This window comes from Solea senegalensis, linkage group LG9, assembly GCF_019176455.1.
Source record: "Solea senegalensis isolate Sse05_10M linkage group LG9, IFAPA_SoseM_1, whole genome shotgun sequence".
Lineage (NCBI taxonomy): Eukaryota > Metazoa > Chordata > Actinopteri > Pleuronectiformes > Soleidae > Solea > Solea senegalensis.
In genome coordinates, this window is record NC_058029.1 from 17,834,832 (window position 1) to 17,853,014 (window position 18,183).

The following is an 18,183-nucleotide window of genomic DNA, read 5'->3' on the forward strand; positions in this document are numbered from 1 at the left end:
GACTATCAGAGAGAAAGAGGGTTAGTCGTGGCCATCTATGGAGACGGCACAGAGACATTTACGCTATATGTTCATGATCCCCGGCTTTCAGCAGATGCTCCTGTCATAAGTGACACTATTCATGTGATTTCATATGTCATTGAGGAGATAAATAAAGTCACATGATGTTGTTTTTAAGAAAAGTGGAAAAAAAACGAATGTATCCCACAAGATGGGCGTGACCTTTGTGTTTTTGACTGGAGCACAAGCCTTGGTCCATAATAAAGAAAGAAGCGGTGACAAGAGTCTGTATGTCTGCGCAAAACACAGCACAATAAAGACAAAGTCTGTACATGTCTGTGGAAATAACGCACTGCCTGGTGTTGTGGGATGTATATTGTGAGCTGCAGTCAACAGGGACCTGAATTAAATAACAGAAGACTGGCAATTACAGTAATGGCAAGAAGAGTATAGTGCTCATACAGCAGTACACATGATCCGTGATTGGTGGGAAGGAATTCCTGAGTTGGAAGGCGCGGCACTAATTGCGACTTGTGTTGGAAGACGACGGCTGCCGCGTGGTTAAGTTAAACTGACAAGATCATGATTGATGGACTTTTGTCATAAACTGTCCCCACCATTCATGCACAGGTACAAGAATCATTTTTCTGTTGTCAGGTTTTTGCTTTTCACTTGTCTTCTCTCTCTTTGGTTGCTTTTCCACAGTTGTGTCACTTTATTGACTTTTTGTGTTTTTATTTTGAAGTCATTCGTCCTATAGGAACTATAAGTCTAATGAAATGCAGGTCTGCAATGACGCCAAAGTTATTGTATGTTTTTTTCTGTAGTTCAGTCTGAAACTGTGGAATTTGTTTATGCCCAAGATTAAGATGTGATAAATGTTATCTAATGATCAGATGGAATAATTCAAATATAAAAAACGAATGTACAATTAAGAAGAGGATTTTAAAGATTTGAACTCTGTGAGTGTTTATTTTCAGACACACATTTGACAGCAATTATACTAGATTATACTAGGATGAGATAAAACATTCATTGAGATTTTGTGCCTGTTTTCTTGACGTAAAAACAAAATTGTGCTATATACCAGATAATGTAAAAAAGAAACAAAGAGTAATGATGCTGGTCATTGTCCTAAGTAAAATATAACAATAATAATAATACACATTGAGACACAATTAGAACAATATTTAGCTTACAATGAAGCATAAACACAGGATTCATTATTGTGCATCATAACTGACAACATGATACTTGAATAATGTCATTTTATTAAATTCATTATTTATTTAGTTTTTTAAATCAGCTACAGTCACCACAAGTGCCCACATTTGAATAAAAGAGAATAAAAAACATGAATCATTACATAAGCATCTTCCTTATCCTATATGTTGCTGATTTTGTACCAAACACAATCAATTATCAACACAACATTTTAGTAACAAGACACTGGAAGAAAAGTCACCTGAGTAAGTCACAGTAAGCTGCATTATTAATATATCACTGCTCCTTTCCGTTCAGTTACTGGACAGAAGTGTTTTAAGATATTTCTATTTCTATATTTAAGTGATTGGCTCATTCTGACATGTAGAGGACAATATTAATTTACTGCACTACTGTCAACTACTGGCATTTATGTGTTTGTTTGTATGAGGGAAAGGCTGAAGAAAAGTGGGCAAAGTAGGAGGAAGACGGCATAAGTTGTATGGACTTTTGTGTGTGTGTGTGTGTGTTTGTGTGTGTTCATCCCTCGACCTCCGGTCTGTTGTGCAGGACGTAATAATCATGGACATACATCAGGACAGCGAACGGCTGACCAATGATGATGGATATCCAGACTGCAGCGTTGCCGTAGTTACCCCGCAAAAAGCGCCCAACGAACCAGGCTAATGGAAGCTGTTGGGTCGAGTAAAAAGAAGAAAAGAAAAAAAAGAAATTGTGATTCAATGAACATACTGGATGACTGTGATTCACTAATCAAATGTGTGCATTTTCTTTCTGATTTCAAATGTCCATCTGTGTTTGACTCAGCACTCGTGAGTAATAAACAGGAGCACCATGACAAATCAAACCTAATCTGTAACGCCAGTGAGGTCATTAATGACGTTAATGACAGTGGAGCTCAGGCCCAAAACTGAGAAACTAAAAAAATAGTAATGTCACATTCTTAAATATCCCATAGAGTCATTATTAACATCCTTTTTTACATAATAAATGTCTCTCTACCTCTACCATATTTTAACCTTTCCAGACATTATGAAAGAATCACTTAGAAAACATACATTACTACTATAATTCTTTTGTAAATGTAACATCCGGTATGTGCCGGGTCTTACCTGTGCCATCATGCCCGTGAAGGCCCAAAGTCTGAACATCCTGAGGGGAACACTCACCAGGTACTGAGACAGACAGACAGACATAGAGGACAGGAAGTAATGTGACAGTCCGCACAGGAGTGAGCACTGAGAGGTAATGCTAAAAGCTAATATTAGGCAGAGGTTATCGCTGTCCAAGATTTTGTCCAAAATGAATGATCTCAACTCTTACCTCATGGAAAAAAGCCGACAGGAAGAAGACGGCTGATTGGCTGATCATTTTACTGAAGCCTCTCCTCAGCAGTGGCTTGTAAAAATGGCTAGAAGACAGGCAGAGCAATGGATTACCGAGTTAATCAGATCAAAACTCTGAGCATTTGTGTATCAAGTATTGGTTCATTACTTTGTTGTGTATAATTTACTGTAATAACTAAATATTTTTGGCTTTTAAAAACTCACATATATGGTCTGGCTTCTAGAAATTGTTTGGATTTTGGAAGGTTTAACAGTGTTTTATCTATACTACTTAATATTTACTTTTGTTGATCTTATTTCATCATATACAAATTATGTGTCTCTACAATACATGTGTCAGCTTTTGATTTCTTAGAAAGGTGCTGCATAGTTTTTTTATTTTTATTTTAATTAAATCAAAATAGATCATCATCAAGCTATCAAAGTATTAGTGTTGACCGCAAACCTACATTTGTGAACATTTACAAAACTAAATCAAATGCACAAATGATATAAAAAACATTCAGACCAGACTCCACTAGTTTATTTTATTCTGTCTAATACTGTATTTACAGGGAGTTGATGTAAGAAGTCCCTTTAATTGTATCCATCTTGTTTAAAATACATTGGCATCTGTGCATGCGGCTGTGAATACTGTATTTATAACAACCATTCACTCTCTCAAGGACAGATGAATAGGTCTGCCAAACACATCCGCGTGGACTTGTCAATTCTTTCTCCCCGCATCACACCTGCTGCTGTCGCAAAGCGTTCACATCAATAAATTTCATTGCTCGCTCTCAGTGTGTTAGTGGGCGAGTAACTCACCGTAGACACCACTTGTGCACAGGGATGTTCCAATTCTGCCAAAAATATGTCACTGTCTCAGCATTCCTAAAAGAGGAGTCAGCAAACACGGTGTTGAGGCATGATGGGATGTAACACAACAGACCTATGGCGGTCATGATTAATGTGAGTGGACATTAAATGGTTTGAAAACTATATTTTCATGTCATGTAACGAATAATAGGAATGATCCTACAGTACAGTAAGTGTTAGAATAAGAATTCACATACACGTAGTCTGATGTACTCTTTTAATCCAGTACACAGAGCACTGTAAAAGCCAGTAGTAGTAAAGAGTTTTAAATTTTACAACCTTTTTGTTTTCATTAAAGCTCAAAAATCCTCCTATACAAATGCTTCGCAGTAAACACAACACAACAACAACACAGCAAATACAGGCTGAGCAACTCTGAGCTGTGCAGACCACAGACATTCATGAAATTTCAGAAACAACAACTCACCACCAGTCGTTGTAAAACTGTCTGTCTCCAAAGCGCAGCAATTCAGCAGAGAAGTTCATAGACGAGTGGAAAAAACTGTAGAAAAACATCAACCATAGAAGGTGATTCGGAACCTAAAAAAAGAGTTATTGCAATGAAGCTTAAATGTAAACGTATTTAGGAGATGCCTAACTATGAACAAAGGCCTGCTGTAAAACTTAAGCATCTTTTCCTACCCATACCTTAAGTATACTGTAGAGCAATATGCAGGACACAATTCACATTGTGTAAATGATGAGATTCTGACTTTAATACGATAATTTAATTGAACGACGATCCCTAAAGGTGGAGACACACTGCAAGATTCTTTGCTCGATTCTACCCACGATTCTCAGTTTTCTTTAGCCGAATTTAGACGCAATCAGTTAGTGTGTACTGACTTCAGTTGAGTTGTTTTGACAAATCATGTAGTCTGTGAACCCTCATCAGACGCAGCTGTTAAATGTGTGATTCCCAGTCTTTCATTCATCATACAAAAATGTGCAGAGCCCCGAAAGAAGATGCAGAAGAAGAGATGTCGCTGTATGTGCTGTTTTTATTTTTACTCACAGCGAGTCGTAACAGTCTCTCAGTCATCCTGGACAGATCCATGTCCTAAACAGGAGGGGAGACCGACAGGTTAACAAATAACACACAGCGGCACTTTTCAGGTGGAAGAACCTCAGCGTGAGCAGCATGAGCTCCACTGTGATCCTGTCTTTCTCACCTCCAGCGGTTTCATGGAGCTCTGAATGATGGGAACCATCCACTGAAACAAGGGAAGAAGAAGAAGAAAACAACACAACACATTTATTTGTGCATGGTCATCTTCGTGGTAGTCAGAGAACAAGTGTTTGCATAAATAAATGTAAATGACTGTAATGTTTCAAATGTAATACAGACGACTATGAGTACAATATGAGGCTGTACCTGTTGAGTGAGCCCAACCAACATCTGGATGAAAAATAGCTGAGAAGACAGAAAGTAAATGACATTATTCCACTGCAATAAATCCTCACTACTATGAACGTTTGACAGAGAATATGGTTTATGTACAGTACATCATTAAGAGACACCTTGTATGTGTTCAGTCATACTCCAGGCTGTTTCCAGCTGTATCATTTTAGCATTGCAATGTTTATGTTGCCTCCGTCTGTCCTGACATAAAACAACTCCCTCTCTGTGTGCAGCATGGGAATGTTGCCAGGCAACACTAAGTCTACACATCACTATACTGAGTGCTGCGTGGAGCTGATAGGCTTAATCAGACATTTGTTGATATTTGAGGATCACATCTGAGGATAAATAAATATCAATTAACCTTGTCATGGCCTCTTACGCTTCTAAAAATACACCGATTACATTAACAGGACAAGGGGTTATCGGTCAAACTTGAACATACATTTCTAATAAATGTTAGATGTTTCTCTGGCTTATGTCGACGCGAGATTTTTCCTCACCATTTCAAAGAGCCTCCTCAGCAGGAAACTCATGCGGACCGAAGGAGAGCGAGGGAAGTTGAGCTCATAGCACAGAGTCGGAGCGAAGACAAAGTAATATATGTCTGCAGGGACAGAGAGGAGGCGAGTGTGAAAATAAACTGTGGCAAAATCAAATGTGACACAGTCATGACTGAAAGAGCTTCCCCCACAGCTGCCTTGTTAACATGAAACAGTAGTTAAGTGGTTAATCAAGTCTCAGTGTTTCCCTACGACAGTATTTCATGTCAAACTGGCTGCTGCGTAAAAAGGTCCTTTCGGTTCCAGAAAAAAAAACACAACAAAAACAACATTGGCATACCTTTGATACTGAGGTTGCCAGGATAAGACACCGTCTGATCGCCTCGGTTAAAATTCTGTGTATTAGGACCTGAGCAAAAAACAAATTAACACGACAACACATCAGCGTGAAATAATGACAGAACATAATAATAAACAGAAACATAATGAACATCAATACGTTTTAAAGATCAAATCTAAACAGATCCATAACAATGACTGTTTGCTAAACTGGCACCATTTTGTTACTGTGTGCACTGAAAGCTGCCATATCAAGAGTTCACCTTAAGATGTCACTGTAACAGCTTGGAAGAGCCTCTGTGTTAGGGACACTTTTAAAGCATTTACAGAAGAGTGAGTTATTTTTAATCATGTTTTACACTTGTATCAAACTATGTAGGTTGTGTTTTTGTGACTTACAAGACAGTGACCTGGAGAGTTTCTTGGCCTTGACGGTGCTCAACTCTCTGCACCACATGTTGACGTCCTTATAGGAATACAGCTTCAGGAAGAGAATGGTGTAAATACCAAGTGCGAACGCACTGCCAACTGAGAGAGAGATAGAGAGAGAGAAGAGAGAAAATTCATGACAAAGTTGTAATGTGGAGGAAAATTGTAGCGCAAGTACATGCAGTCAACTGATACACGCTAAGTCCACAGAGATGAGAAGAAGACACGATGAGACAAATAATACGTCAGGAGAGATAACGGGAAAGCAAGAGAAAAGGAAATGATGGAGGTTGGTGGGGAGAATGGAAAGCAAGAGAAAAACAACGAGTGGAAGAAAGAAAAAAGTCATTGATCTTAAATAAACAACAAACAAGCTCAGTAAAATAAATTAACTCAGCTCTCAGGGCAGTGAGAGCCAGTTGTTACTTACCGCTTACCACAAACACACAGCTTACCCATATAATTGGTTAAAGTCTAACCCTAAGCTTAACCTTACCACAATTTAAACCTTAACCATAAACTTAACTTAACCAGTTCCTCAACCAGCTCCCAGGGGGACTCTGGATCAAAATGAGCAATTTTTTAACAACAGTCACAATGTGCTGATGTAAGACGAGGATGATGCTATCATGCTGACCAAAGGATGAAGACACACACACACACACCAGCATATGTTCATGCACACACACACACACAGGAATAAAAAAATGGCTGCCTACAGGGTGAGGTGGAGGTGAACACACCTGACATCAAACCACAGCAGATCTTAACCATTAACCATCTGTCTCTCTCTGGCTCAACGCAGCTGCCACACACAACAAGAGCCAGTTTTCACCCACTCACACAAATCATTACAGATGCCAGGAAGCCACGATAAATGCTTTATTTTCAAACCAAACTGCATCTCTCCTCTGTACCTTGTTCAGAGTGAAAGAGAGGAAAAAAAAAGAAGTGGGTCCACTGCCAGAAAAGCCAGGATCAGGTCCACAAGATAACATGATTCCTTCTGCATGTACCTCAGGTGCCAAGCTGAACCATCACACCTGCTCTGTGCAAATTGGATCATTAACAAATTTGGATTTTAAGACATGAACTTGGTAACCTTAAAGGAGATTGGCACTGAGCACCAATTTCTCATTCATTACTGAGAGACACGTATTACCTGCATACATTAAAAAAATGTAGTGTAATGTCCATATATCACTATCACTATAATGTCTCTCTACTGTGTGAGGCAACGACTGGAGACTGGTGTGATAAGCGGGAGTGCTACACACGTACTTGCAAAACACACTCCTTGCACCAGACTTTAGCACATGGAAAACTTCAAAGGCAGTGGAAATAATGAAATCATGGCAGTGGAGAACAGTTCATCTTCATCACTGCGGTGTTCTTCAAAAGAAATCTGACAGATTCTAAAATGAAACATCCTATCAGATCCTTCATGTACCATGTCTGGATTCTGGTTATGTAAGCAGTATCTGGTAAATGCAGTAGCTCCTATCAGACACACACACACACACACACACACACACGTGCCCTCTGTAATTGCCCTTCCTGTGTGAACAGCAGCACACTGTGGAAAACAGACAGACAGATGGACCAACTCCTTTACTCCTTCACCTCCCAGTGAGAGAACAGATGAGAGGAGAGGACGCGTAGCCTCAGAATTTTATTTTTCAGGCTTTAGTTGGGACGGCTTTAACTAAAACAACGGTGAGTTTTAGGTGTGATTTGGCAAAAGTTTTATTGCTAATTTAGTCCAAGAATATATTTTTGTCTCCTCTCCTCTTCTGTCCTCTTGTCTTGTCTCGTCTCCTCTCCTCTGTCCCACCAGCTGGAAATAATCCATTCATGACCAACTGGTCCACTCTGTTTAAGACATGCCCTTTCCTGCACTCACCGGTCAACTGTTTCTCTAAAGGACATTGTATTCTGGTTTTTACATGTTTACACTGTTCACCACCAGGGAACACGTAATGATTGGCACTGCAGAGTGGGTGCCACTGTTTCACACACTGTGTCAATTATGCAAAGTTGTTTGTAGCGAGTATTCAGAGAAGAGATGGCATTTTCATAACAGTGAGAAACATTTTACCTGGGGTCATGGAGGGAACAAACAGGACCACTGCAGCAGGGAATGTTAGCAGGATTGACAGGTTAATGCAGTGAACCAGAAATCCCACATGTTCACTGAATGAACTCTGAGTGGAGAGAGACACAGAGACAAACAAAGGCACAGTGATAATACTTTATATTATCATTTTGGTTTAGTTTATTCCAAGAAAACCCAACAACAACGTTTGAGCATTTGTTTACCCAGTGGAGTGAAAACTAAACTACATTTTGAGTTATGGTGGCCTAGTTTTAAAAGGCTCATACAGTAATGTTTCATGCATGCCAAACAGACAGAGTGCATAAATTAGTTTGTTCTAAAAGCCGTCATTGAAACTAATTTTCCTATTTAACGTATGTGGATGCAGTTGGGGAAGGTCAGTGTTAGTTTAAGAGAGCAGTTTTAGAGAAACAATCCCTCCCGAGTGTTGGGAAACTGCGATGAATTGTAACAGTTAAACCACAGTGCTCTGACGGTGCAAGGCCCGGTTACAACACTCACCATCGACAGCTGCCTTTCTGTGTAGAGAGCCACCACGACGAACACATTGGACACTGTCAAAGCACAATGAGAAAGAGAGAGAGAGGGTCGTGTCAGTTTATCTAAAAATAGACTAGATTGTGCTGATTCGCACTCACATGTATGACCCTGAAACACACGTCTAAAATTCTCATCATGAAATTAAAATGAAAAACAAGACAGGTCACATTGCTGTCAGGAAATGTTACAGCTGAAACAGGAGTTGTGATGTAGGAGTCGACGTGCGTCCTGAGACAAAAATGTTGTTGTGAGGGTTTTTTTCTACAAAAAACTGCTCTATGAATTCCCCTCATGATTTTATACGACACTGTGAAATGAGACATTACCCTTCAAACACTTTTACAGTAACAAGATCAAATTGAACTTAACCCTTAGAACACAGAGCATTTTGGCTGCTTTTTTCCATTATGATGTTTAAACTTATAGTGTATACAGAGGGTATAAGAATGCACAACATAGTGTCTTATATCCTTTTTTTTAGGACAACCGAGGCAACCAGATGAAAAAAGAATAATAACATACTATTCACCAACTACATAAACACACCTGAGCAAAAAGTACTCAAAATGTTTAAAATAGGATGAAATCTGTGAAATTTGTGAATGAACAAAAATAAAATAAAAACGGCCTATTTTATGTGACAATTATTGCTAATTTATATCACTACTAAAAATGTGATATAAAATGAATTATAACTTTGACTCAACAACACATAAGAAGACAAAATAAACCCCACATTTTTAAAGCCTCAATATGTCACCTATAAACACACACCCACAGAATAAGGAGTTTATTTTTTACCATATTTACCATTACCACAGATCCTTGCCGCAGGTGCACTATGGTTAACAAACCACATGGTCAAACTATTTGAGTTATTGTAGAAATATGCTGTATTTGTATATGTATGTATTACTGTTTTAATCTTTAGTCTTTAATCTGACATAAACACAAAGGACTGCTGTTCAACATGAATCAACTTGTTTATTCATGGAACAGGAAGAACTGGTGTTGCCTTTTCACCCAGAGCAAACTTGCATTGTATCCAACAGCTACAATAACCACATTGTAGAAAAGCGAGGGCATGTACTGCTGCTATCAGGTTGAATTTCACCAGTGAATGAACCACTGGCATACAAATAGCTCATTACCCTGACTACTAGACTAGACTGAGCCACACTGATGGCAACATAATTGCAACAATTGTTCCATTTTGAGACACTAATCAGAGCATTAGCATGTCAATCCATCTAATCCAGAGTAAACAGATGTGTAACCTGTCGTTACGACGTTTTGATTAGCGCACATCACCCTGACATCAGAGCAAATACCCATCAGCACTCCCAGTTGAATTTCTTAAACGGTTCAGTCACATGCTTGTTTTTCACTTCATGAAACACAGAAGAGAAAACAGAGGGTCGAAGACGGAGCAAATGCAATAGAGGCAAAACTATTTTTCACGAGACAATAACGAAGGGCTCTGCACTGAACAAGCTGATCATGCAATGACTTACAGTTAGAATGAACAGGCATTATTTCTGCAATGATGTTACTCGTAGGAGTCGATGTGTAAATTTCTCACATCAATTCTTCCAGGTGGCTTAGACAGAACATATGAACAAAAATAACACATATGAAATAATTATAATCCAACTTCCAAACACAGTGGCACTGATTGAACATAATTTGTCCAAAAAGCAAAATCACAGCCTTCTCTGTTGTCAGACTTCTTCACAGAGTTGCACAGCATGGTACTGCTAATGTGTGTGTGTTTCTAATCTCTTTTGGAAAAGGCCTGTTCAGCTTCTTTGACAAACAGCAACTATTGTACCCACTCATGCATCAAACTGAGAAAAATGGCGCCATTTAACACCTGTTCAATGCACATTTGAGTTTTTCCACTCGACATCTGCAGAGTGGCTTTTGGCAGCATATTTGAAAGCGACACATTTTTTGAGGTAGTGAAATTCTGAAATTAATTGACCTTAATGGTCATTAACTGGTCTTTCAAAACTTAATCCACTTCATAGTTATGTGGTGACTGAGTATGACTTCACACCTGATGTAAAAAAAAAAAAAAGTCTCCACATGCATCTCTAGTGACCACTTGTGATCAGATCTCACAATTATTTCAAGAATGTGTTGTTGTTTTTAGCCACAGTGACTGTAACAGATGGGTCTGTTCTCACTGTCTTGGTTTCTTTGTGTGAATGAGAGAGAGAGGGAGAAAGAAAGAATAAAAAGGAGGGAGGGCTGAGAAAATCAATAAATGTGCAACGCTCCATTTTATGATACACTCTTTTGATATAGTAAAGAAATAAAATTCAAATCTATACCTGACAATCAATGTTAACATTGTAGCAGGCTACCAAAAAAAAATTTAACCAATCAATATCGCCCATGGGGAAACTCTGAGGAAATATTTACGATTCATTATGGAACTGCTGTGAGGCAGAGGACGTCAGCTGAGTTAACAGTCCTTAAGTGTGTATCAGGAAACATTTACAATCACACTTAAAGAAATGTGATAACACGAGTCCCAGATCATTTGTGTCCTGAGCAGATCAGATCTCAGTGTACATAGGGCTGTGCATGTGATCAGATCACGTTAATGTCATACAGCAGGTATAGAGTGGCCTCTGGAAATAGTTGCTTCGCTTTCTCACCCTCTCTTTAACCCTCCCTACACACAACCTCCCACTTTGTTTTCTCTTCCATAATTCTTCCTCTACATGCACCCACCCACCGCCACCAACTCTCTCTTCTTTTATCTCACCACCTCCCTCCCTCCCTCTGCAGTACAGCACCAGTGTGCAGTATATAGGGCAGGTGATTGTCCCTCCAGAGACACTGAGCTGCACCACTGCAGACTTTCACTGCAATATATACCATAAAAATAAACGAGAGAACTTTGAATATAGGATGCACCCCCGGGTGTCTTCAAGCAAGGCACAGCTTGAAATGAGGCAGATCGCACCACTTTAGTCGTACAATGGGAACAAACAGAACATCACTTGAAATGGTTCAATGTTATTGTTTATGTCTATACTGTCTATACACGGCCAGTCAGTTCCACAAAGCTACCTCGGACTCCCACGTCATCATTTATTGAAGCTATTATGATGGGGTTTTCTGCATCAAGTGGCATTTTCCACACAATCTAAAAACAATATAATCCAATAATTATTCATACTAATAATATATTCAACTTTCACAAGAAAAATCTACCATCTCGTGTGCTCTTCTGTGTATCTGGTCTGTATATATTTAGTGCTTTTCTAGGCTCAATGACCAGTCAAAGCGCTTTGCACGACAGTTTTGCCATTCACATGCAAATTCATAGAGCGCATCTCCATGCGGCGCTATTTTCTATCACATATCATTAAGACATGGCCCACGCAGGGAGCAATTTGGACGAGAAGAGATGGGGATCAATCCACCAACCTTCTGGTTAGAGCCACTTATGTGTGATGTAATGTCTGTTTTCCATAGTGTTGACTGTTTCTTTTTAAAAGAGTTTACTTACCAATCACAAGGCACACTGCTGGCCAGCTGTATGGATCCTTCAGAAATAAGGAAACCACTTGAATGGGGTCGACCAGCACACCATACCTGACAAACAGGCGCCAAATTAAAAAGGAGAAATATAAATTAAGAAATTAAGAATTATCATAGCAGGAGAGAGCACAGATGTCTAATAACAATAAGAACGGCTCAGCGCCATTAAGTGGCCCAGTAAGCTTCTTCAATGAGCCTCAGTGAAAATCATGCAGATGTTGTTGTTGTTGTACTGATTACACCAGTGCTTTTCCTGCTGCGGCATTAAAAAGCTGCTGTGAATGAACTCAATAAGCTTCTCAAAAATGAGTAAAAAAAAAACCCTCATTGTTGGCATATTTCAGATGACACACTAAATATCAGCACTACAGATGCCTCTTAAAATACACGGTAATAATTAATGTGGAGAGGTCGAGAATGAATGAAAACGAACATGCTTTTCAAAATGAACTCACCTCAGAAGGTTTTCTAAGAAGAGGCGAGCGTTACTCAGCACCTGTAATAAAATATAAAAATTACACAAGATATATAAAAGAGATAAAACTATCCACGACTACAGGAATGCTCCCTATTCTGGTCTATGTTTGTGTTATCATTGCTGTGGTCATTTCTTCCCTCTTAAATGAATAAAGTTGTCCTTCCATATCAACCCTGTCCTCCTCCATGCTTTTCTCTCACCTTTTGTTCCTTTTTCCTGCTGTCTCTTTTCCCTCCTCACCCCATTTCTCCCCATCTTTATCCTCCTCCTCCCACCATTCTTTTTTTTAATCTCTCCTCCTCACTCTCTTTCTTTCCAAATGGATTGTAATATCTCATTACCAAGCACAAAGGCTCTATGCACGGGCCTGGGAGAAAAGTTCAGTGAGAATGAAGGAAAGCCTCCTGCGTTGAAAACAGAAGTCTGCTTTCATAGATGATTTCTGGATTAACAAAAGGCTTTGTTAGCCTCCTCTCTTGTACTTCAGGCACAGGGGGGGAGAGAGTCGCACAAGTTGTTGAGTTTAATATACAGTAAACACGTCGTAAAACTTTTACTCAACAGTAAAATTACAAAGTATACTATGACAAATGTACAACCTTTAAGCACAGCAGACTGTTTGAGGTCATTTTGCCCAGCAGAGAGTGCTGGATGAACTGTGGACAGCACTACTGACCTATTGATCAGTTACTGAAGGTGGTTGTTATGTTATATTGTTAAAAAAATGGAGGACAACAGTGACCAGAGCCATTTTGTGTGATGCAGTGGAGGTACCACATAAGACAAGGAGCAAGGATTTAAAGAAAATATACAGTAGATTTTGTGTGTTTTGACGTGGAGTATTATTTGTGGTGGCTCTGTCAGTCTGTCTGTCTGTGTTTCCGCACTTGCATGCAATAATGAGCAACAGAGGCCCAAGAATTTTGACCCTGACATGGATTTGAACATGCAACCTTCTGATCTGGAGTCAGGGACCCTGCTGTTGCACCACTGAGTCTGTTACACAAATAGGCCAACAGAGGCTTGTTATGTGAATGGGGTGAATCTGCCATCTCTGATTGCCTTGCTCACTGATGCACATGGGTAAAGAACGGGTGAGCAGAATTCTTCAGTGTTACAATATGCAGTCTCACCATTAGATGTCACTAATTCTCACACACAAAAACCAACACAATATAGGGACATCGCATTGACCACTGTTGAAACGGAGTCTGCACTTGTTCATTTCACATCAGATTTAAATCAGAGGTATGAAGAAAAACTCAACGTCCTTTCACCGCTCTCGTATTCGTATCCAAATACTTAAAACAACAGACCGTCTGCCTCAGCTCTACCTCGACGATGTGACAATGGATTTTATCTACGTATCGACATACTGTATATCACAGGATGCCAGCAAACCATCTGAAGAAAGGCTAAACTATGGGGTGCCTGTCCTGCATTATGAGGACATCCTGGAGTGCAAATCTGGAATCTGTAAAAGACACTACAAGAGCATGAAGTCATAAGTTTGATACAACTCATTCAAGAATGTCAAGTTGGAATTGCAATGACTGCCTGAGGGAAATGTCTAAAAAAAACCAAAAACTTAACAAAGTAGAAACCTGAAATGTTTTATTCAACACAGGGGACTCAGTGTTTCCCACATTACACAGTACCTAAGGACCTACTATTTACAGTTCTGTTTACAAATTTTAATACATGTCATTACATGAGCAAATTTGTGCATAATATTCATGACCATGTTCGCTGCCATTTCTGTAACCCCTGACTTTATTTCCAAGAGAAATGTTTCGATAACTTCATCACAATTGTTTTATGCAAGTGTTATTTCAATCTCCATGTGCTGCTCAAATCTCTCCATGTCTTTCTCGCCTTTCCTCTTCTTGTTGCCTGGAGTGTGTGAGAATAAGGGGGAAACCCAGTCTAGAGACTATGGGTCATCAGCCATGATAAAAATAAAAGGTTATCATTGCTAAGATCTGCTATGTAATCTGTGCAGAGTGATTGTTTTTAAATATTACTATTATGTTTATTAAATTTAGACAGTGCACGTTATACTGAACAAATCACCACTGACAGTATCACTGCACATACGTAAATGCACTTGCCTTTGATAAAATGATCGCTGCAAAGACGTCCCAGGGACAGAGGCTCGTCTAATGGCATTAATAAACAATCTTCTTCTCTCTAAATTTTCTTTTCCTACATGAATCCTGTAAACACACAACCCAGGCCCGTCTCCTCGTTGATTAGTGCACCCGATGGAGCAACAACTGCCAGGTATTTTGATAAAAAACACACAAGTGTCAATGAAGCCGTTTTTTGCCCTCCAGTAGGCGGTCCCAAAGGAGCGTGATGTCACGTGAAAACGATCAATTCTGGTGGATGTGCTCAGTAATCAAACCTCCTCCAGCATAATCTAAAAAATGTGGTATTTTTTTACATCTGAACTAACCTGCTGAACACGGTTCACTGAAATATCTGTGCTGCTGCAGTGAAACTCATTACGTTGCAATCATATTACAAGGAAGTACTGTACATGCAAATCTTGTGTCCTATACACTCGTATACATCACATTACCAGTTCACATTTCTTTAATGCTGTTTGCATAAGTCACACAGGGTTTTACCAAGCTGGAGAGCCAAACTGAATGTTTTGTTTTTCTTGCAGATTTATCACATTTCTGTACACAGTGTGTGATTTTGTATTTGTGTTTCTTTGTGTGTGTGCACTCATATCTTACCAGCATCACCACACACCAATTGAGGATTCCTCTGTAGTTACTGTATCCACTGGCTGAACTCAGCAGGGACTCCTGTGATTCGTGACAGCTACAGAAATAGATACAATCATTGATCATTCAAGAGAAATATGACTATTAATAATGCTTATGTAGAGTTTTTTTTTGACACATGGAAAATAATGACTGCACATCAAAGGGTAATGTGAAGAAAATTAATGTGTTGTTGGTTAGTGGACCTACGCTGATATTAGTGTTAACTGTCAGTTATAGTTAGGACAGAAAAACGAGGGAGTCGCAAATTCGGTTCAGCTGTGAACCATTTTTTTTTTCAGTTTTGATCAATGACGGGCCAACTAACTCTGAGTACTTTATATGACATATTACTGTGTTTTAGTGCTTAATTTCACATAACAAGACATGTATTTGTAAAGCTGTGTTGTTTAAGGATTTTATCACTCCATCTGAAAGTGATAGAGTGAATAGAGGAGACTGGGTAGCAAATATTGTTTTTGCAAGGCCACATTAAGCCCATGGGCCACTTTTTGATAATTACTGACCTTCATTGACATACATCTATTAGCAAATGACAGTGATGTCCCTTGGCAGCAGTGTTGGTTCTAGACTGCTGTCAGAGATGTCCACTTGTCCCTCACTGCCACACATTAAGTTACTGTGAGGACCATACACTACAGCAGGCACCAATAAATGTCTAAAATTAAAGCCATATAATATAATACCATACTTTAATATTATGTCATGGGATCACAGTGCTAATTTAAGCAGATTTGTTCAGTCCACACTTTACTCCTGTGGCCCACATTAAACCAATCCAGATAAATGACAAAGCCTCACTTCTACCTTAGTGATATGGACCCATTTTAAATACTCTATTATGCATGTTGTTATGCATAAATGCATGTTGTTATGGATATTATGAAAAGGTCTAGCTGTTTCTCAGTATGATCTTGTATTATTTAAATATGTGTTGATACAGACATGTCAAACATAACTTTTTGTTTTCAAATGACAGAACATGTTCCTGGCGTAGGTATGAAATGCTAGTGTGGTTTAAATGTAAAGACAGCAGAACTGTTTGTAACAATTATTGTTGGTCTGTTAAAAAAACAAAACAAAACAAAAAAAAACTTTAACAGATATTTGTAGACCCCTGCTGTAAGTCTGTATGAAATTGTTTTAGTAGTAGTATGTAAAGGCACGTGTATTGTTGTCCTGGGGCAAATGTTTGACTATGCATATCTTGCATTTACTATTTATTGACTAGTTTTAAAGGGATAGTTCAGGATTACATGAACTATCCTGGGTGGGACTCAGCCACTTATACCTATCATAATCTAAACCTCATATAATCACCCTTTTTCCGATCAATACCTTAATAGAGCAATAAGTTCTAGGTGCTGTTGAGGATACTGGATACTGTTTTACTTTTACTGTTCTTCTTTCCTTTTCCTAACCTGTCAAGGAACTACAGTGACCTTCACACAACAGGATGTAAACACACTTCAACAACTCCCTCCACTCACTGCCATGTCATCCTTCTCTTTCCTTGGTTTGGGCATCAGGTTTGTGTGGACATAAATGGACACAATAAACTTCAGCTGCAAAACGTGACAAGCACATTTTGTTTGAGCTGCTATAGAAAAATGGAATTGCAAAGCAAATACATTTTTAAAATGACGATACACTTAGGAAAACAGCCGACTCAACTTCAATAAAACACTTTAAACACTTCATGTTAGGGACTGGACCTTTAACTTTAGCACTCGTTTCAAGTCGACCCCTTTTCTCAGTTAACTGTATGGACTGTCTGCTGTCTGACAACAATGACACCTTTTTAAAGTGACTTAAAAGATTTATTTGACTTTATAATTTTTTTTGTCCTTATTATTATATAGATGTAGCCCAGAAGTGGACTTTTTTGCCCCTGTGATTTCGCTATGTGCCCTAACTGGTATTTTAGCTCAATATCTTGTAAGACAGTCACAGAGATCATGTCCTGAAGTTGTCGTTACATACAGTGAATGAATGTCACCGTCATATCTCTGTGGTGCGCGGACCACCCGTTTCCACCCGGAAACAGCACCAGCTGCGTCAATCTGATGTAAGATTAAAGTCCATGAAACACTAGCTGTTAGTGCTATCAACTTTTTGCTAACAAAAACAACAAACTTCACTTTTTTCCCCTAACTAAAAAGTTGCGAGAGTTTGGTGACTGACCTCAGACGGTCACTTATGTCATTCCTGCGTTTCTTTTTCTCACTCTTTGAAGTCTCCAGTGAATGGTCGCGTGTTTTCTTCAGCGCATTAGTGTCACTGTTGCTAACTCCAGCGGTACCGGAGCTGTGACACTCCGCAGCAGAGCTCCCGTTCACCGCCCGCACGGTCACTCCTCTCCCCGCAGCTAATGTCGCCCTTCTCCGGCGTGTCCAACCGGCGTCGACCGCGTTCGAGTCACCCATGATGACAGAGGAAAGAAATAAAAACCCGGCAACGAATGTGTAAATATCACTTTAAACGTATGTTTCGGGTGGTTGCATTGCCAGGTGCTACTGTGGCTCACAACCCTGTTAGCAGCAGCGCTGACTGAGAGACAGGGAAGTGAAGGAGCTGCTCAACAACAACAGC

At 39.3% G+C, this 18,183-nt stretch overlaps 1 protein-coding gene across 1 annotated transcript; it reads right to left on the bottom strand.

Annotated features, from left to right (window-relative positions):
* Window positions 1-943: 943 nt before the first annotated feature.
* On the bottom strand, window positions 944-18,140 carry dgat1b (diacylglycerol O-acyltransferase 1b). Its single transcript, XM_044033709.1, has 17 exons — window positions 17,776-18,140; window positions 15,541-15,628; window positions 12,771-12,811; window positions 12,284-12,369; window positions 8,719-8,771; window positions 8,200-8,305; window positions 6,072-6,200; window positions 5,674-5,742; window positions 5,334-5,437; window positions 4,804-4,842; window positions 4,601-4,642; window positions 4,444-4,488; window positions 3,856-3,968; window positions 3,378-3,443; window positions 2,548-2,635; window positions 2,337-2,399; window positions 944-1,896 (listed from the first exon to the last, which is right to left on the bottom strand). The coding sequence occupies exons 1-17, from the start codon at window positions 18,015-18,017 to the stop codon at window positions 1,744-1,746; spliced, it is 1,527 nt and encodes a 508-aa protein (XP_043889644.1). The 5' UTR covers window positions 18,018-18,140; the 3' UTR covers window positions 944-1,743.
* Window positions 18,141-18,183: the final 43 nt, after the last annotated feature.

What these genes read in the sequence shown, in the direction of transcription:
- dgat1b (XM_044033709.1), bottom strand. Translation starts at nt 18,017, where the DNA reads ATGGGTGACTCGAACGCGGTCGACGCCGGTTGGACACGCCGGAGAAGG. An exon ending in ATTGGTGTGTGGTGATGCTG is followed by an intron (nt 12,812 to 15,540) that starts GTAAGATATGAG and finishes ATTTTATTACAG; the next exon opens with GTGCTGAGTAACGCTCGCCT. An exon ending in AGAGACTGTTACGACTCGCT is followed by an intron (nt 3,969 to 4,443) that starts GTGAGTAAAAAT and finishes CTCTTTTTTTAG; the next exon opens with GTTCCGAATCACCTTCTATG.